This window comes from Anolis carolinensis, chromosome 5, assembly GCF_035594765.1.
Source record: "Anolis carolinensis isolate JA03-04 chromosome 5, rAnoCar3.1.pri, whole genome shotgun sequence".
In the NCBI taxonomy this organism is placed as follows: domain Eukaryota; kingdom Metazoa; phylum Chordata; class Lepidosauria; order Squamata; family Dactyloidae; genus Anolis; species Anolis carolinensis.
Window position 1 is genome coordinate 7231563 of NC_085845.1, and position 25362 is coordinate 7256924.

Sequence of the window (25362 nt, forward strand, 5' to 3'; positions counted from 1 at the left end):
GATCTTAGGTGTGGAGAGGCTTGGTCGAACAGTGCCGTCGCCCAGCTGGCCGCTGGCCCGTCTAGAAGACTGTAAACCCATGCCACTTTGATGTCTTCTTGGGGAAACTCGGCAGCACGGGCCTCCAGATAAGCTTGACATTGGCGACGGAAGACATGAACCTTAGAAGCTTCTCCAGTAAACTTGGTTGGCAACGCCATGGCCGGAAGACGAACTCCGCGTTCCTTCAAACCCCTTATTTCTCCATCCTGTGCATTGAGCTTATCACGGATTCGGTCCACCTCTTCCTTGTCGATGGTGTAGGTAATCGGCTGGCCGCTCGGCCCAGGTACGACTCCGGTAGACATTCTGGCCGAGGTTAATTGGTGCTTAGGGTGGCGGAGTCAAACTGTCACGACCCAGGCTGCAGAGCACCAATAACCATACACAGAGGCCAGAATCTATCTAATATCTTTATTGAAGGAATATATAAAGTTAATAAAAACAAGTGTAGAAAATAGTTCAGAATTAGACCTTTCAGGAAAGGTCAGAATTAGTCCAAAAAAGCAATGTCCAATAAGAAATATTAAGGTCCAAAGTTGTAATCCAATAACCGAAACACTCACTTTGCCAAGCAAAGTGAGGGGAGATGACAAGGTCCTTTAGTCCATGAAACTTGAGCGAGGCTAGGAAATAACTTGATACTTGAAACAAGGCTTGAACGTGGAACAAGGTAACTAAGAACAAGAACAAGGTCCGTGGAATAACTTGATAAATCCGTGGAACAAGGCAAGGATTGATCCTGGGAAACAAGGCAAAGTCCGTAGATAAACAAAGGCTGGGAAGCAAGGCGAAGGCTGGATAGCTAGGCAAGGCTTGAGCAGGAGCGAGGCTTGAATCGGAGCGCGCTGTCCAGACACAACTCGCTCCGTAGGCTGACGAATTGACTCCGCGAAGTTACTACGCGGGTAAAACACCTAAATAGAGTCTAGCTTTCCCGCCGAAGCAGTTCTCTGGGAATCAGAACCGAAAGCTAACTCTGAGACCAGATGTGAGACTCCCCAAAGATTCTCACGAGAAGCAGTCTTAATTGGCCACATTCTTAGCTGCAATCCTTGCACTCCTGCGCGAAGCTGAATCCAAACTTCTCTGTTGTTTACAAAACTCCCGGCGCAAGAATACGGGAGAAGTAGGCTCTGGGCTTGTTTGACATACTTCTGGGAGACAACTTTCTTGCAGGTGCAAGGTTCCCAGATCTGCCTGGGAAAGATCTGGCTGAGAGGAATCCAGTTCAGACTGGGAAGGTAAAAAACCCAAGTTTTCATCTTCATCAGGAATTACAATGTCCTGAGCAGGACTACAAGGCCCATGGGTCATCACAGCGGATCACATTGTACACATATAAGGCAAACATTCAATGCCATATAACATAAAACAGAGACAGACGCAGAGGCAATTTAAACCTTCTCCAGTTTCCAGCTTCCTGAGGGTATGCTTGATTCCGGCCACAGGGGAATGCTTCATCATCCACTGCAACGGCAACTTCCTCATTCCAACGGCAGCTGGATGATTTTATGGTGTCGTAAATTAGCCTCCCCACATATAATTGGTACCTAAATTTCCTACTTGATAGATGCAACTATCTTTCAGGTTGCTTAGGTCAACAACGAGCAGGGGCTATATTTTATTTTTAATTATCGGGTGCTCACCCCGACACAGGCTGGCCTCAAACTCATGACCTCTTGGTCAGAGTGATTTATTGCAGCTGGCTGCTAACCAGCCTGCGCCACACCCCGGCCCCTAAAGGTTTTCCCCTGACATTAAATCCAGTTGTGTCCGACTCTGGGGGTTGGTGCTCATCTCCATTTCTAAGCCGAAGAGCCGGCGTTGTCCGTAGACACCTCCTAGGTCATGTGGCTGACATGACAGCATGGAGCACCGTTACCTTCCTGCCGGAGCAGTACCTATTGATCTACTCACATTTGCATGTTTTCAAACTGCTAGGTTTGCAGAATAATAATACTAATTATAATAATTATAATAATACTTTATTTTTGTATCCTGCCCCATCTCCCCGAAGGGACTCAGGGTGGCTCACATGCGGACGAAGCTCGGTACATCATAAAATACAATGTCAAATACATTTAAAACAAGCATATAAAACAGTAAAACATGATCACAGTAAACAAGGCACTGTTAAGAAGCTGGGGCTAACAGCGGGTGCTCGCTCCGCTCCCCGGATTCGAACCTGCAAACTTTCGGCCTGCAAGTTCAGCAGCTCAGCGATTTAACACGTTATGCTATCGGGGACTCCCGCGTTAATAAGTATTGATTTCGAAACAGAATATTTTAAAGTGTAAGGATTCTGAAGAACAATGTTTGAATCTTCTCCATTCTCAGGCTTGAGCAAATTTGGCCCCTCCAGGTGTTTTGGACTTCAACTCCCACAATTCCTAACAGCCTACCGGCTGTTAGGAATTGTGGGAGTTGAAGTCCAAAACACCTGGAGGGGCCAAGTTTGCACATACCTGTCCTAGGTAAAAAAAAAAAAAATTGTATTTTTCTATGCAGAATCGTGAGCGTGAAGGAGACCCGGCTGACGACGTTGGTGGCCAACTTCTTGGTGGGCCTTTCGCTGCTTCTCCTGCCTTTCCCGCTGCAGCTGATTCCGAAGCCGGTCCTTTATGGGCTCTTCTTGTACATCGCCCTGACCTCCATCGACGGGAACCAGCTCTTCGAAAGGGTGGCCCTTCTGCTGAAAGAGCAGGTAAGCTTCCTGGACGAACGTATGGATGGACAGACCGACAGAGAGCCAGGATGAGCCACTTGGGATGGAGTCCGCCTCTGTTTCCTGAGGAAACTCATAATAATGACTTGATTAGCGCAGCGTGGAGAAAACAGAGACGTTAAATGGTCCCTGATTGCTTTTTATGATACTTCCTCCTCTCTTGCCTCTAATGCTTATTGTCTTGAATGAGCTCCTCGCAGCAAAACACGTCGGGCAAAGCGCCACCAAAATATTCCTGTAAAGGAAAAAGGAAAACAACTTTCACCCCCTGGCATCTGAAATGACTTTCTCTGATTTACCCAGAAATTAGCCACCAATGCTTGTGACAATAATAATAATAGTAGTAGTAGTAGTAATAATAATAATAATAATAATAATAATAATAATAATAATAATAATGACCATTCACCATTCCCTGCACCCTCGCAGTGATGTTGACCGGCTATATCTGCCTAGAAGATCAGGGGGCAAAGGACTCTTACAAGTAAAACAAGCAGTCAAAGAAGAAGAACATGCCCTGGCAGAATATGTCAAGCAAAGTGAAGAACCTGCTTTGATTGAAGTCAAAAATCAGAAACTCCTCAAAACACAGCAGACAAAAAACCAGTACAAGAAAACCGCACTACAAACTAGAGCTGACAGCTGGCACAACAAAACACTGCATGGAAGGTTCCTTGACAAAATTGAAGGAAAAGCTGATAAGGAGAAGACCTGGCTCTGGCTCACGAATGGGACCCTGAAGAAGGAGACAGAAGGCCTGATCCTTGAAGCCCAGGAGCAAGCCATCAGGACAAAGGCAATTCAGGCCAAGATCGAAAAATCAGCTGATGACCCAAAATGCAGACTGTGCAAGGAAGCCGGCGAAACCATTGATCATATCCTCAGCTGCTGTAAGAAAATTGCACAGACAGACTACAAACAGAGACACAACTATGTGGCCCAAATTATTCATTGGAACTTATGCCTCAAGTTCCACCTCCCAGCAGCAAAGAACTGGTGGGATCACAAACCTGCAAAAGTATTGGAGAATGAGCACACAAAGATACTGTGGGACTTCTGAATCCAGACTGACAAAGTTCTGGAACACAACACACCAGACATCACAGTTGTGGAGAAGAAAAAGGTTTGGATCATTGATGTCGCCATCCCAGGTGACAGTCACATTGACGAAAAACAACAGGAAAAACTGAGCCGCTATCAGGACCTCAAGATTGAACTGCAAAGACTCTGGCAGAAACCAGTGCAGGTGGTGCCTGTGGTGATTGGCACACTGGGTGCCGTGCCAAAAGATCTCAGCCGGCATTTGGAAACAATAGACATTGACAAACTCACAATCTGCCAACTGCAAAAGGCCACCCGACTGGGATCTGCGCGCATCATCCGAAAATACATCACATAGTCCTAGACACTTGGGAAGTGTTCGACTTGTGATTTTGTGATACGAAATACAGCATATCTATCTTGTTTGCTGTGTCATAAAATAATAATAATAATAATAATAATAATAATAATAATAATAATAATAATAATGATGATGAAATTTCCAATGGGTCCCGTGCTCTGCTGCTTTGGCCAGACCTCTTTACCTGAATAACAACACTGTGTCCAGTTCTGGGCAAAGCAACGACACGTGGAAAGTGTCCAGAGAAGGGTCACCAAAATTGCCAAAGGTCTGGAAACCATAAATCCCTTTGAGAACCATCTGGGGATATTTAGCTTGGAGAAAAGAAGGTTAAGAGGAGACATGAGAGCCAGTGTTAAATATTTGAAAGGATGTCCCATTTAGAGGGAAACAAACTTGTTTTTTAATGATCCAAAGACTCAAAAATGACAACCGTAGGACCAAACTTCATTTGTCTGCATATTCCAGATATTCCTGCCAGCTATTTATCTCTGTGTATGTGTGTGTGTGGGTTCTACCTTCCCAATCAAATTGCACTGGACTTCCATTTCCAGTGGAGACAAAATACTGGACTGTCTAGATCAGGCTTGGGCAAACTTCGGCCCTCCAGGTGTTTTGGACTTCAATTCCCACAATTCCTAACAGCCTATCGGCTAATTTCACACCCCTTAAACAGGACAATTACCACTGCTGGGTTGCTCCCTTCCTGGGAGGAATCAATAGTGGCATCATTGCATCTCCTCCTGGGGTATTTATTTAATCAACGTGTGCATTGCCCAAAACTGCAAACACTTATCACTCCCAAAGATACATTGGAGAGAATAATGGGAATTTCTGGCTCCAAATCTTTGCAAGCTTTGCAAGCAAGATTGTCTACGAATGTAATTGATAACAACTTTGGTTTGGCATCAGAAAGCCCAGGATGCCTTTTGCAGTGGACAGAGAAGGATGCGCTTGTTATACATAGATATGTATTATAAATTGAAGCCTACATCAAATTTATTCTCATGGGGTACATCTACACTGTCCAATTAATGGAGTTTGGCACCATTAGAACTGCCATGGCTCAGTATTGTGGAACCATAGGAGTTGCTTGGTGCAATTTTTTGGTACAATAATGTGATTATGTAGATGCACCCTAAGAAAGCTCTTATCTGCTACAAAGCCAGATTCTGGCTGAGGTTCTTCAAAAGTTCAAGGCTGGAGAAGCTGCTAAAAGTGACCAAAGTACAGCAATTCCGGACCAAATAGATCTGGACCAGAATCCTAGATCAAGCTAAAAAAAATTGTGTATACAGTTTTCCCTCCATATTTGTGGGTTTCGCTTTTGCACTTTTGATTATGCATGGATTTGATTAATGTTTTCTTTAGGAATCTCTAAGTCCTCCATTGTGACACTGGGGTCATTTCCCACCAAATGTGTCCATAGATTTGCACTAGAGGAACTAGTCTCATAGGTCTTTGTAGGTCCTCTAGTGCAATTCTATCATCAACTTTCCCTGCAGAAAAGAGGTAAAGCTGATGAAGGCAAGGCACAACCATTTCTGGGCAAAATAGTACCCTTAGAAGACTTTGCAACATATAATTTTGGGAAAGTGATTTTGTGCCTTGGTGTTAACTCCAGTCTATGGACCTCATCACACTAGAGCAATTATAGGCAACCTTTTGCACTTGGTGTGTCAAAATTCACCAAAAAACCTAGCATGACTTGTGTGGTGTGTCACTTTGAGAGAGAGAAACATAATTTTGCAATATGTATAGTTTAAATTTAAAAAAATGTATAATTGTAATATATAACTGTATTTAATAAATCAAAAACTATTTACTACCATTATTTCCATGTACAACCATCTATGCTACCTCTTGGAGTTTCCACGCTGATTTCTCTCTATTCTAGTTTCAATGTAGTCATGAATAAAGAATAATAATATAATAATGATATAATGGTAATAATATGATAATATACTACAATAATAATAGAATAATAATAGAATGATATAATATATATATATATATATATATGTAATGTGCATAATTCCCATGGAGTAAACAACAAAACCACTGGACCGAATCACACCAGATTTGGCCACAAAAGACATAGTCATCCAATCAATCTGCATGCGGCAGCGGGTCAGCAAAAATGACTAGGCGTGTCAGTGCTGACACGCATGTCATATGTTGGCCATCACTGCACTAGAGCTTGGATCCACTTTAAATCCACTTTAGAGAGGGGGCTTTAAATAGATCAGCAAGACAGGTCCTGGGCCTCACCAAACTCGTACAAACCGGTAGGAATGGTGGGAGCTGAAGTCCGAAATACCTGGAGGGCCGAAGTTTGCCCAAGCTTGAAATAAAGGATATTCAGCCTGTAATTGTCTGTCCATGCTGATTGTTTGTTTTTTCCAGACGGCCTACCCTCCGACCCACTACATCCGCCGGGTGCCGCAGAGGAAGATTCACTACTTCACCGGCTTGCAGGTGCTCCAACTCCTCATCCTTTGCGGCTTTGGGATGTCTCCTCTTCCCTACATGAAGATGATCTTCCCCCTCATCATGATCGGGATGATCCCCATCAGGTACTGCCTGCTTCGCAAACACTCACCTTTTCTACTTCCAGGAGAGCAGTCAAGCCATGGCGATGGGCAGCCCTTGGTCCCTTTTGCACTAGCCATGGTGACACTATGTAACACGATTTTTGTTCCTGGGTTGTAAATGCCATTTCCTAATTCTATCATAAAAACATGGGGAAAGTTTATTAAATTGCGAAAACTTTGTTTTCGTGGGACATCCTGCAGCATATTTGGCTATAGTTTTTTCAATGAATATCTCATTGAGTTGTTGCGGATTGATGATGATAAGTGGAAGCTCTTAGGCATGCCCACAATCCAGAGTTACCCGCAGAATAATAACAACATGCCATTGAGGTTTGCAGAACATTGGATAAGCGAAAATGTTGGATAATAAGGAGGGATTAAGGAAAAGCCTATTCAGCATCAAATTAATGTTATGATTTTACAAATTAAACACCAAAACATTATGTTTTGCAACAGATTGACAGAAAAGGCAGTTCAGTACACATTAACGTTATGTAGGGATTACTGTATTTACGAATTTAGCACCAAAACATCGCAATGTATTGAAAACATTGACTACAAAAACATTGACTACTAAAAGGCCAGACTGTGTTGGATAATACAGAACGTTGGATGAGTGAAGGTTGGGTATGCGAGACTCTGCTGTATTACATTATAATACTATTATCAATATTATATTTATATAGTAAAAGTAAAGGTTTCCCCTGACGTTAAGTCCAGTCGTGTCCGACTCTGGGGGTTGGTGCTCATCTCCATTTCTAAGCCAAAGAGCCGGCGTTGTCCCTAGACACCTCCAAGGTCATGTGGCCAGCATGACTACATGGAGTGCCATTACCTTCCCACCTATTGATCTACTCACATTGGCATGTTTTCGAACTGCTAGGTTGGCAGGAGCTGGAGCTAACAGTGGGCGCTCAAGCCGCTCCTGGGATTTGAACCTGGGATCTTTCGGTCTGCAAGTTCAGCAGCTCAGTGCTTTAACGTACTTCGCCATACAATATAATATATTATTGGTATAGCATAATATTCTATATATAGCATCAGGGCAGCGGACAAAACAACAAAACTACAGGCCCCCCAACCTCGAAATTTGACAACACAACCCATCATTCACGGCTATAGGTTGATACAACAAAAAGAAAAGAAAAATAAAGTCCTAATTACAGGGAGAGGAATAATAGTTTTTATCCAATTGCTGCCAGTTTGAAGGCTAAGCTCTGCCCACTTAGTCTCCTAGCAACCCACTCAGCCCAGGGCACAGGCAGAGTTAGGCCTCACTTAGGCCTCTTCCACAGATTATCTAATTTGCACTGGATTATATGGCAGTGTAGCCTCAAGACCCTTCCACATCTATATAACCCATTTAGAATCTTATATTATCTGCCTTGAACTGGATTATCTTGACTCCACACTGCCATATAATCCACGTCAGTGTGCATACTAAACATGAAGACAACCATACAACAGACATTCAATACCACCACTACCTCAACAATTTCTCACCAACACCACCAGACAACGCCACAGCAACGCGTGGCTGGGCACAGCTAGTAGTATTATATATTGTTACTAGCTGTGCCCGGCCACGCGTTGCTGTGGCAAAGTGGTGGTGGTATTGGTTAAAAATTGTTGTGTAATTTTTATTTGACGTTATTTGCATTTTTTAAATTAATTTTATTGTAAGTTATATTTTTATTTATTATATTTTATTATTTTCTTGTATTATTTTTAGTTATTTTCTGTTATTATAGTATTTTATTGTATTAATTTTTTAGTGTTTTTTTTATTATTTTTATTGGGTTGCTAGGAGACCAAGTTGGAGGAGCTTAGCCTTCTAACTGGCAGCAATTGGATAAAAGCAATTATTCCTCTCTCTCTCTAATTAGGACTTTATTTTTCTTTTCTTTTTGTTGTATCAACCTAGAGGCGTGGATGATGGGTTGTGTTGTCAAATTTCGAGGTTGGGGGGCCTGTAGTTTTGTTGTTTTGTGGGTCGCCATGATGCCATCACTCTTTTATATATATAGATATTGACACAGGAGACATGGCGGGATGGTGTCTGGCCCCAGAATGGCAGTTAGTCCTTATGTAGGCCTGAAACTAAAGATGGATCAACATTGGCAAATAATACAGTTTCAGAATGCAGATTGACTGCACTGAACTGGATCATATGAGCCTACATTGCTGTATAATCCAGTTCAATGCTTCCCTTGTTCCTCTTTTGCTCAGGTATAACTTGCTGCCCCGGATCATCGAAGCGAAATACTTAGATGCGATGGACGCTGAGCACTAAGAGTCAAGGCAGCTCGGCTTCGGCCTCGGAGACATCCCTCCGCTTTAATGGACCAGGAAGGGAGCTGTCGCCCGTCGATGAAGAAGTCGCTCCTTGGAAATCGGTCTGTTTGGGGACTTCTCTGAATTTCTCTTACCACTGCACTACTACTACTACTGCTACTCCTCTGAGGCATTGTGCCAGAGACTAACCAAGTGCCCGAATATTTTGGGGTTGGGGAGGGAGGAACGAGGGTGGGCCATGTGAGAATGTTTGCTCCTCTAAGCGGAGAGGAGCATGAAATCCCAAAGACACAGGTTTGGAACTGCAACCTTCTTCATCTCCTTTTTTTATATGCCTTTCGCCTCCCCAGAACTGGTCTGGTTCTGCCGCCGGTCCTTTTGTTTTTTACGAGCCATGTTGAACTTTGTGGCACTTTCTCCAACTTTGCGTACCTTTAAGCGGACCTTCGACTGACCATTTAGTGTCCCAGCAATTTTGGAGCACAATTAAGAACCAACCGTGGGTAAACATTGCTCTCAAAGACCCTAAATTCTGCAATGTATTCATGTCCATCATCCTCACTAGACTTAAATGGCGATGGCAGAGAGAAAACCCCTTTTTCCCACCAGGACCGGAGGCAACCAGGACTGACCCACAGCGGCTTTTACGCGACTCTTTTTTGCTGACTCTCATCCCGACTCGGAACGGTAGATTTTGCACGGAACCAGGCACTGAAATCGTGGACAGGATTCTTCTTCCCTTCCTCAGTTTCTCTGTGTACAGGACGACTTAGGTGTACATATACATATATATATATATACAGAGCCCATCTAGATTTGTGTATATATTTTGCATAGAAATGTTCTGGGTAGGAATGCCTGTCCTTTCCGGAGATTGAAAGGGTATTTTGTGCAATCAGTGTTAACTTGTACTGTATCTTACCCTCAACTTTGTCTCTCTTTATTTTCCCCCTATTTGGTTTCCTCCTGCTGTTTATGTCACTCTTTCTCTCTCGTTTCTTCATCATTTTCTCTCTTTTTTTGCCATACGACTGATGTCACCTCTTTGTTTTCCTCGTCCTTCATCTCCAACACTTTAAATTCCTCATTTTAATGGACAGTACATACAAAAAATTGCGGGTTTGAGGTTGTATTTTCCTCCTTCCTTTATTTTGTTTCCTAGCCTATGCTTCTGTTTCTTTTTTTAGTCTCTGTGCCATTTCAAGGTCTTTTTTTGTAGCCAATCTCCCTGTTTTCTCCCCACAAAACATGACATTATATTTCTGGAAGACTTCTAACGCTGCTGATGTCTGTTTTATATATCGTGTCTCCTAATGATCATTTGCGTGTGATTGTGTGTGTGTGTTGTATGTGTCTTTGGCATGTTTGGCCTACTTTTCTTTCCTTGTTTTTATTCTCTTGATGTTCCATTTTGTGTCTCAGTTCAGTGACATTTTGGTTCCTTCCTCCCTAGTATTCCCTTTGCGGTAGAATATTTGAAAAAGTTTGGGACATTCAGTAAGAAAGGTCATATCAAAAACCAGTCCAGTTTTATTCATAAATAACTTGTCCACAGTGAAGAAGCTGTGAGTTTTCCGGGTTGTCTGGCCATGTTCCAGAAGCATTCTCTCCTGACGTTTCGCCCCATCTATGGCAGGCATCCTTAGAGGTTGTGAGGTCTGTTGGAAACTAGACAAGTGGGGTTTATATATCTGTGGAATAATGTCAAGGGTGGGAGAAAGAACTCTTGTCTGTTTGTGAATGTTGCAATTAATCACCTTGATTAGCCTTGAAAAGCCTTGGAGCTTCAAAGCCTGGCTGCTTCCTGCCTGGAGGAATCCTTTGTTGGGAGGTGTTAGCTGGCCCTGATTGTTTCTTGCCTGTAATTCCCCTGTTTTCTGACTTTGTCCTTTACTGAATGTCCTGTTTTTGTAAATACTGGTAGCTGGATTTTGTTCATTTTCATGGTTGCCTCCTTTCTGTTGGACCACTCTAACAACCACTATGTCAGACTATATCAAAAATGTTGGACCACGCTAACAACCACCATGTCAGACTTCACAGAGAAGGCACTGAAATCCACAAGAATATGGACAATTTCAACAGAAAAGGGGAAAACCATGAAAATGAACAAAATCTGGCTATCGGTATTAAAAAAAACTCTAGAATCAGGACAGTAAACAAAAAACAACACTTAGCAAACAGGGGAATTCCAGACAGGAAACAATCAGGGCCAGCTAAAAGGATTCCCCCAGTCAGGCTTCATCAGAGATTGTGAAATCTGTTGGAAACTAGGTAAGTGGTGTTTATATACAGTAGAGTCTCGCTTATCCAACATAAACGTTGGATAAGCGAATATGTTGGATAATAAGGAGGCATTAAGGAAAAGCCTATTAAACATCAAATTAGGTTATGATTTTACAAACTAAGCACCAAAACATCATGTTGCACAACAAATTTAACAGAAAAAGTAGTTCAATACGCAGTAATGCTATGTAGTAATTACTGTATTTATGAATTTGGCACCAAATTATCATGATGTATTGAAAACATTGACTACAAAAATGTGTTGGATAATCCAGAATGTTGGATAAGCGAGTGTTGGATAAGTGAGACTCTACTGTATCTGGAATAATGTCCAGGGTGGAAAAAAGAAGTCTTGCAACATTCGCTCTTCCTCTAACAGACAAAAGTTCTTTCTCCCACCCTGGACATTATTCCACAGATATATAAACCCTACTTACCTAGTTTCCAACAGACCTCACAACCTCCGAGGATGCCTGCCATAGATGTGGGCGAAACATCAGGAGAGAATGCTTCTGGAACATGGCCATAGAGCCCAGTGATTCTGGCCATGAAAGCCTTTGACAACACAAAGTGAAGAAATTTTGGGACTTAATCTCTGAAAGGAGTACAAATATACCACTCCATGTGACAACGTTGTGTTTCCACAATATTCTGCATGTACAGGGTTAATTAACTCCTTTTGCCAGACTAATTAGTTCTGGATTTCACGGAGAGCAAAGCCATCTCCAAACTGAAATGATATCAACCATTCTCGGCTCTTTAAGAGAAGGTTGTTCAATTCAGAATGTTCCTAAAAACAATACGGTTTTTCCTATGGATTACTTTTTTTGCTTGAATGCACATTCTAGCATATTGTCTGGAAAGTATTAGCCACACACTGGTTGGATTCCAATGTCCCAAAATCCTGAAGTTTAAAATCCTTAATTTAAGCCAAACCTCTGGAATGTAGTAGGTTTAGACCGGCCATGGGCAAACTTGGGCCCTCCAGGTGTTTTGGACTTCAGCCGATAGGCTGTTAGGAATGGTGGGAGTTGGAGTCCAAAACACCTGGAGGGCCCAAGTTTGCCCATGCCTGGTTTAGACACTAAGAAAAGCTTTGGATGTAATTTTTAAACTAGTAGAGTTTGTCAAGTATATGAAGCTCAAGAAGCTCATATATTCACAGATCATATATTATTTTCTTTTTAGCTGTGGACTCTCGTATGAGTCCTTAAATCCTTGTGCCAAGTGATATATATATTTTTAGGTCTCCTGGCTCGTTTTTGATATGGTTTACTTGCCACGAATCTATTCCCAATCTGAGAAAGTTCAGGGACAAAGTTTTGTAGAGATATTAGAAAAATGTTTACGGAGCAGACAATTAGTTGGGTTCCAAACAGACAAGTCAAAGTGTTTGCAAACTTGGAGTTGGTGACCAGATGCCCGGACTTTCCACCCTATAGCACAGGGGTCCTCAAACTTTTTAAGTGGAGGGCCGATTCACAATCCCTCAGACTGTTGTGGGGGGGGGGGGGGCGACTATGATGAAATAGTCCAATATGAGGATTGTTGTTGTTGTGTGCCTTCAAGTCATTTCAGATTTAGGTCAACCCTAAGTCTAAAGTTTAGGACAGAGGCCAGGTCAATGACCTTGGAGGGCCTTAGTTTGGGGACCCCTGATCTAGACGATCTCATAAGACCATAGGTAAGTAAGGAGACCTCCAAAGACCATCTAGGTGATCTCATAAGATCATCGGTAAGGAAAGGGACCCTCAAAGGCCATCTAGATGATCTCATCAGGCCATCAGAAGACCATAGGTAAGGAAAGGGGCCCCCAAATGCCATCTAGATAATCTCATAAAACCATAGGTAAGGAAAGGGACCCTCAAAAGCCATCTAGATAATCTCATAAAACCATAGGTAAGGAAAATGACCTCCAAAAGCCATCTAGATAGTCTCATAAGACCATAGGTAAGAAAAGAGACCTCCAAAGACCATCTAGATGGTCTCACAGGACCATAGGTAAGGAAAATGACCTCCAAAAGCCATCTAGATGGTCTCATAAGACCATAGGTAAGAAAAGAGACCTCCAAAGACCATCTAGATGGTCTCATAAGACCATAGGTAAGAAAAGAGACCTCCAAAGACCATCTAGATGGTTTCATAAGACCATAGAGAAGGAAAGGGCCCCCCAAAGGCTACCTAGACAATCTCATAAAACCATAGGTAAGGAAAGTGACCTCCAAAAGCCATCTAGATGGTCTCTTAAGGCCGTAGCTAAGCAAAGAGACCTTCAAAGACCATCTAGACGATCTCGTAAGACCATAGGTAAGCAAAATGACCTCCAAAGACCAGGTAGACTTAGGTCAACCCTAAGTCTAAAGTTGAGGACAGGAGCCAGGTCAATGACCTTGGAGGGCTGCATCCGGCCCCTGGGCCTTAGTTTGGGGACCCCTGCTATAGCATGTCCTAAAGCCTGCCCCATATCTTGTCATCATTGCCTATGGCAAGTAAACCAAACGTAATGAAATGTTTGCAAGATATTTTGGGGAGAATGGGTCCATTGGCCACATTTTCATTAGCAACCCAACTTCCTCATACTACATGATTGCCCTTTCCCACACCAAACTTATAATTGAATATTATAATTATGGTTTGCACTGTTAGTTAACTTTTGTGTTACTTATGAATGAAGGAAAACATTCTCAGTGCAAGAAAAGCTTTACAACCTCCAGTTAAAAACCAAACAAGCAATGCTTTATATAATATTAATTATCTGTGGTGATTGTTTTTCCTACAGTTGCAACATCCATAATCCCGGTGTGTTGCCACTGATCATAGAAGTTTCTACAAATAAAACTTCACATTTGTACAATGTCACCTTCTGGGAAACCTATGGGATTGTTGGACTCCATCTTCTATCAGCCCAATGATGATGGATGATAGGAATTGGAGTCTTGCAACATGTACAGAACTTCCCCACATTTACTTAATAGGGATATGTGCAAGGATGAATGTAAACCGAAAAGCAAGTAGTGTGCATAGATTCCAAAAAGCGAACATCACGTGGTTGCTGTGAGTTTTCCAGGCTGTCTGGCCACGTTCCAGAAGCATTCTCTCCTGACGTTTCGCCCACATCTATGGCAGGCATCCTCAGAAGTTGTGAGATCTGTTGGAAACTAGGCGGAGGTTTATATATCTGTGGAAAGTTCAGGTTGGAACAAAGAATTCTTGTCTGATGCAGGCAAGTCTGAATGTTGTAATTAATCACTGTGATTAGCATTGAATAGCCTTGCAGCTTTAAAGGCTGACTGTTTCCTGCCTGGGGGATCCTTTGTTGGGAGGTGTTAGCTGGACATGATTGTGTGGTATTCCCCTTTTTTAAACAAGTCAAGAAACAATCTGGGCCAGCTAACATCTCCCAACAAAGGATTCCCTCAGGCAAGAAACAGCCAGGCTTTGAATCTGCAAGGCTATTCAATGCTAATCAAGGTGATCAGTTGCAACATACACACTTGTCTCCAGCAGACAAGAGTTCTTTCTCCCACCCTGGACATTCTACATGTATATAAACTGATTTGTTGGATTTACTTAGTGGATCTCCAGATAGTTTGCAGGCTGTGCTTCTTCATCAGCTTTGAAGCTGCAAGACTATTCAATGCTAATCAATTAATTGCAACATCCACACTTGCCTCAGACAACAGTTCTTTCTCCCAACCTAGACTTTCCATATATATAAACCCCACTTGCCTAGTTTCCGACAGACCTCACAACCCCTGAGGATGCCTGCCATAGATGTGGGCGAAACGTCAGGAGAGAATGCTTCTGGAAAATGGGCAGTCATCCCGGAAAACTCACAACAACCCAGTGATTCCGGACATGAAAGCCTTCGACAACACAGTCTAAAATGTGCTGTTTAGCTTCATAACCTGGAAGGTTCTGTACACAAGTGGAGCATAGAATATATGCACAAGGTGAATGTTAATGCAGCCATAAGCTTGGCAATCTCTATTTTTTTTCTCAGGTTTATTCATACTTTTAAGCTTTGCTTGACCAGAACTTCCTTTTCCCAATACTTCTATTCAGGAAAGACTATTGTGGCCCATACCTTTCTGCCTAACACCCAGAAATGCCCATTCCTTTTAACGTGGTTTCTTATCCAAAATTGTAGCCTTATGTGCCCCATATTCATCCATCTCCCAAACCATCCATTCATGCAATGCAAATATATTTGAGAGACCAACAACCTTCCTTGTCCAAGTGTTGGATGCTGGGTCTTATGATTGGATGAAAAGGGAGGCTTTCTCAAAATAGGCCTTTGGCCATATCCTGGACATCCAATTCTCGTCTGGACACTTTTGGGCACCGTTTTTGGCCATAATAAGCATGAGAAATAATATTTCTATGTGTTGCAGATGATATGTATTCCACGGGTTTCAGGGAAGGGTTTGTTCCTTGACCATTGTCCATTTGTCTATTTCTCTTTGAGAATCATATACTTCTCTTTCGTGCCTCTTATTCATTCATCTCCCAAAGCATCAGTCTGCAAAGCACATAAGAGACCAGTAACCTTGCATTACCAAGTATTGGATGATGGGTCAGAAAGAAAGCCTCGTCTTCCCTGTTTGAAAACATTTTCTCCCTGCATTTCTTGGTTTTGCTGGTCCGAAACAGCCGAAAGAAGCCTGTTTGACACCGAACGAGCAGACGACTCTTGCACTTTAATACCACTGTGAAGGTTAAGACAGTGAGAATGTAAATACCCAATGCTTTTATTCCAAGCTCTGTAGGTGTCTTTGTTGTCATTGCTGCTGCTGTTGTTGTCGTTGTACGCATTTTGCCAAAGAACTGGAAAGAGGAGGATATCTCTGTTGTGTTTTCCTTGTCAGAAGAAGGCATGGAACGCCTCTTTGTTTGCACCATCCTTGATATGAGCAGAACTGGGCAAAACAAATGCATGGCGACGAGTTTGAATTCCTTCTTTGTATTTTTCATGCAACCAGCCAACCTTCTCCAAGGGTGTGCATCAAACTACAACACCATCCATCATCCCCATCCAGAAAGCATGGTTCATTTCTTCTGAACAGCAGTGGGATCTCAAGTATACAATGGATAATATTTTGGGGGGGTCTTTCCCATCCCATGTACGAGGGTTGAATGAAAAGTAATGCCTCCCCCTTCATAACTCCTCAACAGATGGCAGTCCTGGTCTGCAGCAGGTCCTGGCTTGTTCAGTAGACTCTCCTCTACAGTTCCATTTAGCGGGAAGCCTTAGCATTGAACAGTTGTGTTGTTAAAGGGCGAAGTATGAAACCCTGCACAGACGAGGTAGCCTTAGCATTGAACGGTTGTGTTGTTAAAGTGCGAAGTATGGAACCCTGCGCAGACGGGGAAGCCTTAGCATTGAACGGTTGTGTTGTTAAAGTGCGAAGTAAAGGAACTCTGCTCAGATGGTCAGTCAGTGCGACATAAGCAACGTGCAGTCATTGAATTCTTGACAGCAGAAGACATCATCACAAATGAGATTCATTAGAGAAGCTGTTTATGGTGATTGTGTTGATGTGAGTCCTGTGCACCGTTGGGCAAGTAAGTTTAAAGATGTTGAGGTGGGAACATCTGACTTGCATGACAAACAAAGAGTTGGACGTCCTGTGACAGCAACCACCGAGTTTCACAAGCAAAAGGTTGACAGATTGATTCAGGACAATCGTTGTATCACTCAGAGAGATTTCAAGCATAATCGTGTGGGTCACATTATTGCTTTGCTTGGCTATCGGAAGAGCTGTGCATGATGGGTCCTGTGAGACGCTGGTTGCGGAAACAGAGTGTCGACTTCTTCCATGATGGCTTCAGAAAACTTGTTCATCGTTGGCAGAAATGTATCCAGTTGTCTGGTAATTATATGGAAAAGTGAATAGTGGTAGTTGAAGAGCACATTCTAAGGATTATTTCTGCGTTTGATTTATTAAAATATTCCCATCCAAACCCAAGTAACGAAGGTGGAGGCATTACTTTTCATTCAACCCTCGTAAGATGAATAAGGAATCACAGCTTCAGGAGTTTACTTATACTTTAACTTTGGTAAAGTCTTTGTAATTCTTGACTTCTTTCCCTAAACTTGCCTCATTTCTTTGATCTGATGTGACAATGGGGCACATTAATTTCGGTGTGCATTTGCTCCTACCCATTTTGATAACTCATTAGGCATTACCAGGCTAAATTCTGGTATTGTCCAAATATAATGAGTATGAATTATCCTCATGCATTATGCAACCATATTCTTCAACTGGAGGGCCAATTGCAAGAAAGTTTGCCCCTTGTGCATCATTGTGAGACATATTCCAAATTAGTGTTTACTGTCCATCCAAACAGAACTGTGAATTGTCCTTTTTCTCTAGGAACACAAATTCTGTTCCGCTTCTTAAAGACAAGTTTCCATCATCTCCTGACAACTCTGTGGTGATTTAATAATTCGACAAATATTCTGCTGTGGGTTGATGGAAATATATCCAGATTCCTGACTAAGTAAGATGCGTCTATACTGTAGCATTAATGCGGTTTGACACCACTTTAACTGCTATGTCTCACAGCTATGGAATCCTGAGAATTGTAGTTTGGTGAGGAACGATGCATTTTGGCAAAGGATTCTTTAAAGACCTTGCAAAATTACAACTTCCAGGATTCCATAGCATCAAGCCTGAAGTGGTGTCAAACTGCATTAATTCTGCAGTGTAGATTCACCCCAAGAGAGCCATTTCAGGCACCAAAAAGATACATAAAACTAAAAAGGGGAGCTTGCGTTACGGTATATCGAATATTTTTCGTCATTTTGCACAAAAATCATTGTTTTCCAGTGTTTGCAGCAACAATTGTTTGTGAAGCCAAAGTACGCAATGTATATTGTTTCTTTCTAATGTAGGATTCTAATGTGCATTTGAATCCTTAAATCCTACCTCCAACCTTTCAGTCTGAAAGTGCTTTTAGGATGTATTAATTGTTTGGAAGGGATATTTAGTACATGCCCGGGCACACAAAATATGGAGAAGAAACCTAACTGTTTGGTACCCAAATTAACCTTGTTAACATCCCATTGTGAAAATCCAATTTCAAACGTCTCATGAAGGACTCTCCCTAGCATTGACTTTATCCGTGGTTTAAAATAATAAAATTACATCTGTGTCCAAAGGAACGTTGGGTTTAAACTGTAGAACTGATATTTGTATTCGAGAACACAATCTTGGTGTGGCAGAAGGATGCACTTTAAACATGCCTTTTGACCCTTCAAAGGAAGCATCTGCACTGTAGAATTAAATGCACTTCGACACCACTTTAACTACTGTGACTCAATGCTATGAAATCCTGGGAATTGTAGTTTTACAGGACGCTCCCAAAGAGAATTGGAGCCTCACCAAAGTACATCTCTCAGTATTCCATAGCATTGAACCATGGCAGCTAAAGCGGTGTCAAAGTGTGCTAATTCTCCAGTGTAGATGCACTCTGAGTCTCCCTCACTGGTAACTTTAGCCCATGCCAATACAGTCGTTTTTAAACAAAAAATTGATTATATTTGGTATGTAAAAGTATGATTTCATAATATAAAAGTTTAAAAGGTCAGTTTTCGAACTACAGTTCCTAGCATCCTGGCTGAGAGATCCTGGGAGATGTTGACCCAAAAAGGTAAATTTCACAAGTTCTGGCTAGTTCTGGCTATATATATATAGCCAGAGCTTGTGAAAATTACCTTTTTGGGTCAACATCTCCCAGGATTTCACAAGTTCTGGATATCTATCATATATATATATATATATATATATATATATATATACACACACACACACACACACACACACACACACACACACACACAGAGTAGAGTCTCACTTATCCAACATAAATGGGCCAGCAGAATGTTGGATAAGCGAATATGTTGGATAATAAGGAGGCATTAAGGAAAAGCCTATTAAACATCAAATTCGGTTATGATTTTACAAATGAAGCACCAAAACGTCATGTTAGACAACAAATTTGGCAGAAAAAGTAGTTCAATCACAGTAATGCTATGTAGTATTTACTGTATTTATGACTTTAGCACCAAAATATCACGATATATTGAAAACATTGACTACAAAAATGCGTTGGATAATTCAGAACGTTGGATAAGCGAGTGTTGTATAAGTGAGACTCTACTGTATATATAGCCAGTGCTTGTGAAATTTGCCTTTTCGTGTCAATGTCTCCCAGGAGATAGATAGATAGATAGATAGATAGATAGATAGATAGATAGATAGATAGATAGATAGATACGCACCATATGATCCCACCAGAAATACCATATTTCTTCAATTATAAGACGCCATTGATTGCAAGCCACACCCTACTTTAATACAGTAGAGTCTCACTTATCCAATCTCCACTTATCCAACATTCTGTATTATCCAATGCAATCGGCCTTTTAGTAGTCAATGTTTTTGTAGTCCATGTTTTCAATACATTGCGCTGTTTTGGTGCTAAATTCATAAATACAGTAATTATTACATAACGTTACCATGTATTGAACTGCTTTTTTTGTTGTAAAACATGTTTTGGTGCTTAATTTGTAAAAATCATAATGTAATTTGATGTTTAATAGGCTTTTCTTTCATCCCGCCTTATTATTCAACATTTTCACTTATCCAACGTTCTACTGGCCCATTTATGTTGGATAAGTGAGACTCTACTGTACTACTATCACTTACAAAAATGCATAAGATACACCTGCGGGTTCTAAGATGCACCTTGTTTTCAGATATGTTTATATAGGGGAAAGGTGTGTCAAAATGTAGTACAATAAGAGCTTGGAACTGTTGAACCCATCGATTTGATTTCAGATTATCTCTGTAGGAATTTAGCCCAATTCTATGGTATGCTGGAAGCAGACATTCGGAAATGTAATAGTATTAAGTTGCATCCTTGGCTTTTGGTAATCAAGGAACATATCCCTTCGTGGGTAATGGGTTGGTCTTTGTTTTTCTTATTTTCTATACAGAGAGAAAATCTTGATAACGTTAAGTGTTATGCAGACACTTGTGTGCATTTTGGGGCACGATTTCCTATCCGAATATAACCAAAATCCAAGGAATTGACTCTCCGTCATTCACTTGTTACCTGGGACAAATGATGCCTTATTGGTTGTTAGTAGCCTTGGGAGAAAGCTTGGAGTAAAAAATAAGATACAGTAGAGTCTCACTTATCCAACGTAAACGGGCCGGCAGAACGTTGGATAAGCAAATATGTTGGATAATAAGGAGAGATTAAGGAAAAGCCTATTAAACATCAAATTAGGTTATGATTTTACAAATTAAGCACCAAAACATCATGTTATACAACAAATTTGTCAGAAAACGTAGTTCAATATGCAGTAATGCTATGTCGTAATTACTGTATTTACGAATTTAGCACCAAAATATCATGATGTATTGAAAACATTGACTACAAAAATGCGTTGGATAATCCAGAACGTTGGATAAGCGAGTGTTGGATAAGTGAGACTCTACTGTAATAATAATAATAATAATAATAATAATAATAATAATAATAATAATAATCGAACCCTCGTGGGACAGGAGACGGGTGTGTAGACCAAGTGGTTGTGGTTTTGGAGACTCCGAATTGTGTCTCTCGGAGTCTTTTAAAGCATCTATAGATAACCTTCCATGTAAAATTTGGAGAGATTATTTGCTCTGAAACAATCAACAGAAACTCAAAAAATGGCTGTTCACTTCCACGATCTTTGAAAACAATCGGACAAAATATTGACCAGAAATGGAGACAGATTTCCAAAATGTTTCCCAATATTGCTTATAGGGCATTCAGAGGTGGATTCCTTCCCTTTGCTTTGCTTGTAATTTCTTGGCACTTTCTTGTCGATTTTATTTCTGACTCTGAATGTATTTGGTCCTCCGTACCGCAATCCATTGGGAATTGGAAGAATGGCTCCATGAGTAGGCTACAAACACTTATTTTTCAAGCAAAGTTTATGAATATCTGTGTCGGCTCCACTCGTATCGGCTCTCTTGGGATTTGGACGTGCATGCCTTTTCGTTAGCGTTGACGACTTTTTCTCCCGTCTCCTTTTCAGTGCATATTTTTTTTCTTTTGATAAAAGAATTGCTTCTTGGGGGGAGAGAAAAAACAACAACAGAAATTCCTTTATTTGTATAAGGAACCTGGTTGTATTTTAATAAAGAAAGTTAAACCTCTTGATCTCTGTTTTTTTTTTATGTTGATTCCCCTTCCGAGATTTATACAGCAAATCCACACCATAGAATTAATGCAGTTTGGCACCACTTTATATGCCATGACAAAGATGTTACTGCCTTATCCAATATTTCGAGTTCTAGGATTACGGATAAGGGAAGCTCAACATACAGTAGAGTCTCACTTATCCAAGCTAAACAGGCTGGCAGAAGCTTGGATAAGCGAATATCTTGGATAATAAGGAGGGATTAAGGAAAAGCCTATTAAACATCAAATTAGGTTATGATTTTACAAATTAAGCACCAAAACATCATGTTATACAACAAATTGGACAGAAAAAGTAGTTCAGTACACAGTCATGCTATGTAGTATTTACTGTATTTATTAATTTAGCACCAAAATATCACGATGTATTGAAAACATTGACTACAAAAATGGCTTGGATAATCCAGAGGCTTGGATAAGCGAGGCTTGGATAAGTGAGACTCTACTGTATATGAATTTCATTTGTCTAGTACAGTAGAGTCTTATTAACAAGTATAGCAGAATCCAGCAGCGTCCAGTTAACACCATGTGCAAAAGACTCACACCAGGCAGAGGAATCGAAAGAACAAAAGAACTTTACTCTTGCTTGTTGAGTTGAAATATAAAACAGTTGTGCAATCGTACAATGTCCATGTAGTTGCATAAGATCAATAACATCAGCATTCTATTTACAGCATAGCATATTCAAACTGCTACTTGACCGTAGCCAGAGAGCTTCTCCATTTCTGTGCTCTCCCCGCAAGCTCAGATTACCAACTGACAAACCCAGCCATCTGCCAGCAAACCGATACATTGTTTGAGGCGTGGCTTGCCTCTGCAAAAAGCTCAGCTCCCTTTTTGCAGAGATCTTTTGCAAGCAACTTTTGCAAGGATTTCTTTACACACACACACACACACACACATAGCAATTTGGCGCAATAAGTCTCACCTATCCAAGCCTCATTTATCCAAGTTTCTGGATTATCCAATGCATTTTTGTAATCAATGTTTTCAATATATCATGATATTTTGGTGCTAAATTCGTAAATACAGTAATTACAACATAACATTACTGCGTATTGAACTACTTTTTCTGTCAAATTTGTTGTACAACATGATGTTTTGGTGCTTAATTTGTAAAATCGTAACCTAATTTGATGTTTAATAGGCTTTTCCTTAATCCCTCCTTATTATCCAAGATATTGCTTATCCAACCTTCTGCCAGCTCATTTAGCTTGGATAAGTGAGACTCTACTGTATTAAGGCCAGGGGTTTGGGAGGTTTGCGTAATTTCCCCAAATAATAGGTTCCTAAAATATTTGGCACACTTAAGGTAACTGTGTGTATGGTTTTGGCAGCTGTGCTTTTCTCTACTCAGATCTAATGTATGGTATCTGTTTATTATAAACTTCTATGTTTTCCTCCCAAATGTCTATTTTTGTTGAGAAGCAGCAACACCTACCGTTCATGGAAGGTAATGCAGCAGTTGTAGCATTGCTTCCAAAGAAGTACTTTAAAACTTGGGAAAGTTTTCATACTATAAATACATGGTGTCTGGGGCAGATAATCCCAGAAAAAGTAACATTTCAGAGCTATGACATATAACTCCATTTGCAGGTTCTAACTGCGTTCTTTTGCATAGTCTATGTATTGCATAGCCTGTGGATTCTGGCAAATTGCTGCAGCCCCTCTTGGCTTGTGTGTTCTTCCTCGTTTTTTTTTTTTCTCATCTTGAGAAACTGCAAGTCGCTTTTGGTGTGAGAGAATTGGCCATCTCCAGGGGCGTTGCCCGGGGGATGCCCAGATGTGTTACCATCTTGTGGGAGGCTTCTCTCATGTCCCCGCTTGGGAAGCTAGAGCTGACAGGCGGGAGCTCACCCTGCTCAGATTTGAACCACCGACCTCTTGGTCAAAAGTCCTCCTGGCAGAAGGATTTAACCCATTGTCCGGGGGATGCCCAGATGTGTTACCATCTTGTGGGAGGCTTCTCTTATGTCCCCGCTTGGGAAGCTAGAGCTGACAGGCGGGAGCTCACCCTGCTCAGATTTGAACCACCGACCTCTTGGTCAAAAGTCCTCCTGGCAGAAGGGTTTAATCCATTGCACCACTGAGGGCTCCCTCCCCATTAATAATACAGTAGAGTCTCACTTATCCAACATAAAGGGGCCGGCAGAACGTTGGATAAGCGAATATGTTGGATAATAAGGAGAGATTAAGAAAAAGCCTATTAAACATCAAAATAGGTTATGATTTTACAAATTAAGCACCAAAACATCATGTTATACAACAAATTTGACAGAAAAAGTAGTTCATTACACATTAATGCTATGTAGTAATTACTGTATTTATGAATTTAGCACCAAAATATCACATTGTATTGAAAACATTGACTACAAAAATGAGTTGGATAATCCAGAACGTTGGATAAGCGAGTGTTGGATAAGTGAGACTCTACTGTAAATAACAAATTCTTCCCCATTAATTACATGAATTATATATTATCACTATTATTATTATTAGTAGTAGTAATTAGTAGTAGTAGTAGTAGTAGTAATTAGTAATTAGTAGTAGTAGTAATTAATAATGTTCAGTATTAATTATTGATAATGAATTCAACCACACTCTGCTTGGACTCATGTCCCTGTTTTCATCTGTGAAATGTTCTAAAAACTTTACCTTCCAATAAATAATAAACAAACAAATACATAGAGAGGTAGGAAAAAGAGAGAGAGAAAAGAAAAGAATGAAGGAAAGGAAAAAGAGGGAACGAGCAACTTCAGGGGAACAATCCCACAAAAAGTGATGTTTCCTAAATTTATTCATTATTTATTTCTCACATTTATATCCCGCCCTTCTCACCCAAAGGGACTCAGGGCGGCTTACAGTAATGGCAGCAATTTGATGCCCATACAAAATCAGTATCAAAACAATGCATAAAACCATTAAAACTATTAAAAATACAATATAAATTACAATATATAAATTTCAAACATAAAGGATGCCTATCTATCTCCTTTAGTATAAGGGGCTTCAGGGGAGCGATCCCTTGGAAAGTGATGTTTCCAAAAGGATGCCTTGTTTTAACAAGTCTGCTAGTATCCTTGTACTGTTTCGCTCAAATTGCAGATAAGAGGATCCATGCCTGGCGAGCATATGCTAAACCGAAAGGCCCAGGTCAGAAAAGCAACTCACCAGGTTGAAGATGAGCCCACAGAGATTTAATACAATTTGGCCAAAAGAGATGCAAGTACAAGCAAGATGCTTCAAATGTACAAGAATAAACATACGAATACAAGTTCTGACAGCTATTCAAACTTCCTACTCCCTCCCCAATTGGCTGAAAAAAGGTAAACATATATTGATGAGGTTTTGGTTAGCTCAAATGTCCAGTTCCGTGCCAAATAAAGATATTGATCTTAGGAAACAAAGGTGAAAGACTCAAAGGACAAAGCTGCGGATTTTGAGTAATCAAGGACTTGGCTGACAATAAAAGAGTTAACGAATGCACATACTCTAAGGAGACATGATAGCCATGTATAAACATGTGAGGCAAAATCATAGGAAGGAAGGAGCAAGCTTCCTTTCTGCTGCCTGGAGACTAGGCAATGGAAGAATGGCGTCAAACAACAGGAAAGGAGATTTCACCTGGACATCAGGAAGAACTTCCTCACTGTGAGAGCTGCTCGTTGTTGACCTAAGCAACCCGAAAGATAGTTGCATCTATCAAGTAGGAAAATTTAGGTACCACTTATGCGGGGAGGCTAATTTAACTAATTTAC

At 40.9% G+C, this 25362-nt stretch overlaps 1 protein-coding gene across 6 annotated transcripts in view; it reads left to right on the plus strand.

Moving 5' to 3' along the window:
- slc4a11 (solute carrier family 4 member 11) overlaps positions 1-21565 on the plus strand; it is a 300006-nt gene extending 278441 nt beyond the window's left edge. For all 6 annotated transcript variants that reach the window (XM_062980865.1, XM_062980863.1, XM_062980861.1 and 3 more), the window contains exons 18-20: positions 2551-2746; positions 6576-6745; positions 8993-21565. In XM_062980865.1, the coding sequence (XP_062836935.1) occupies positions 2551-2746; positions 6576-6745; positions 8993-9056 (430 nt within the window). In that variant the 3' untranslated portion in view covers positions 9057-21565. The remainder of the gene's footprint in view (positions 1-2550; positions 2747-6575; positions 6746-8992) is intronic.
- The last annotated feature ends 3797 nt before the right edge of the window (positions 21566-25362 follow it).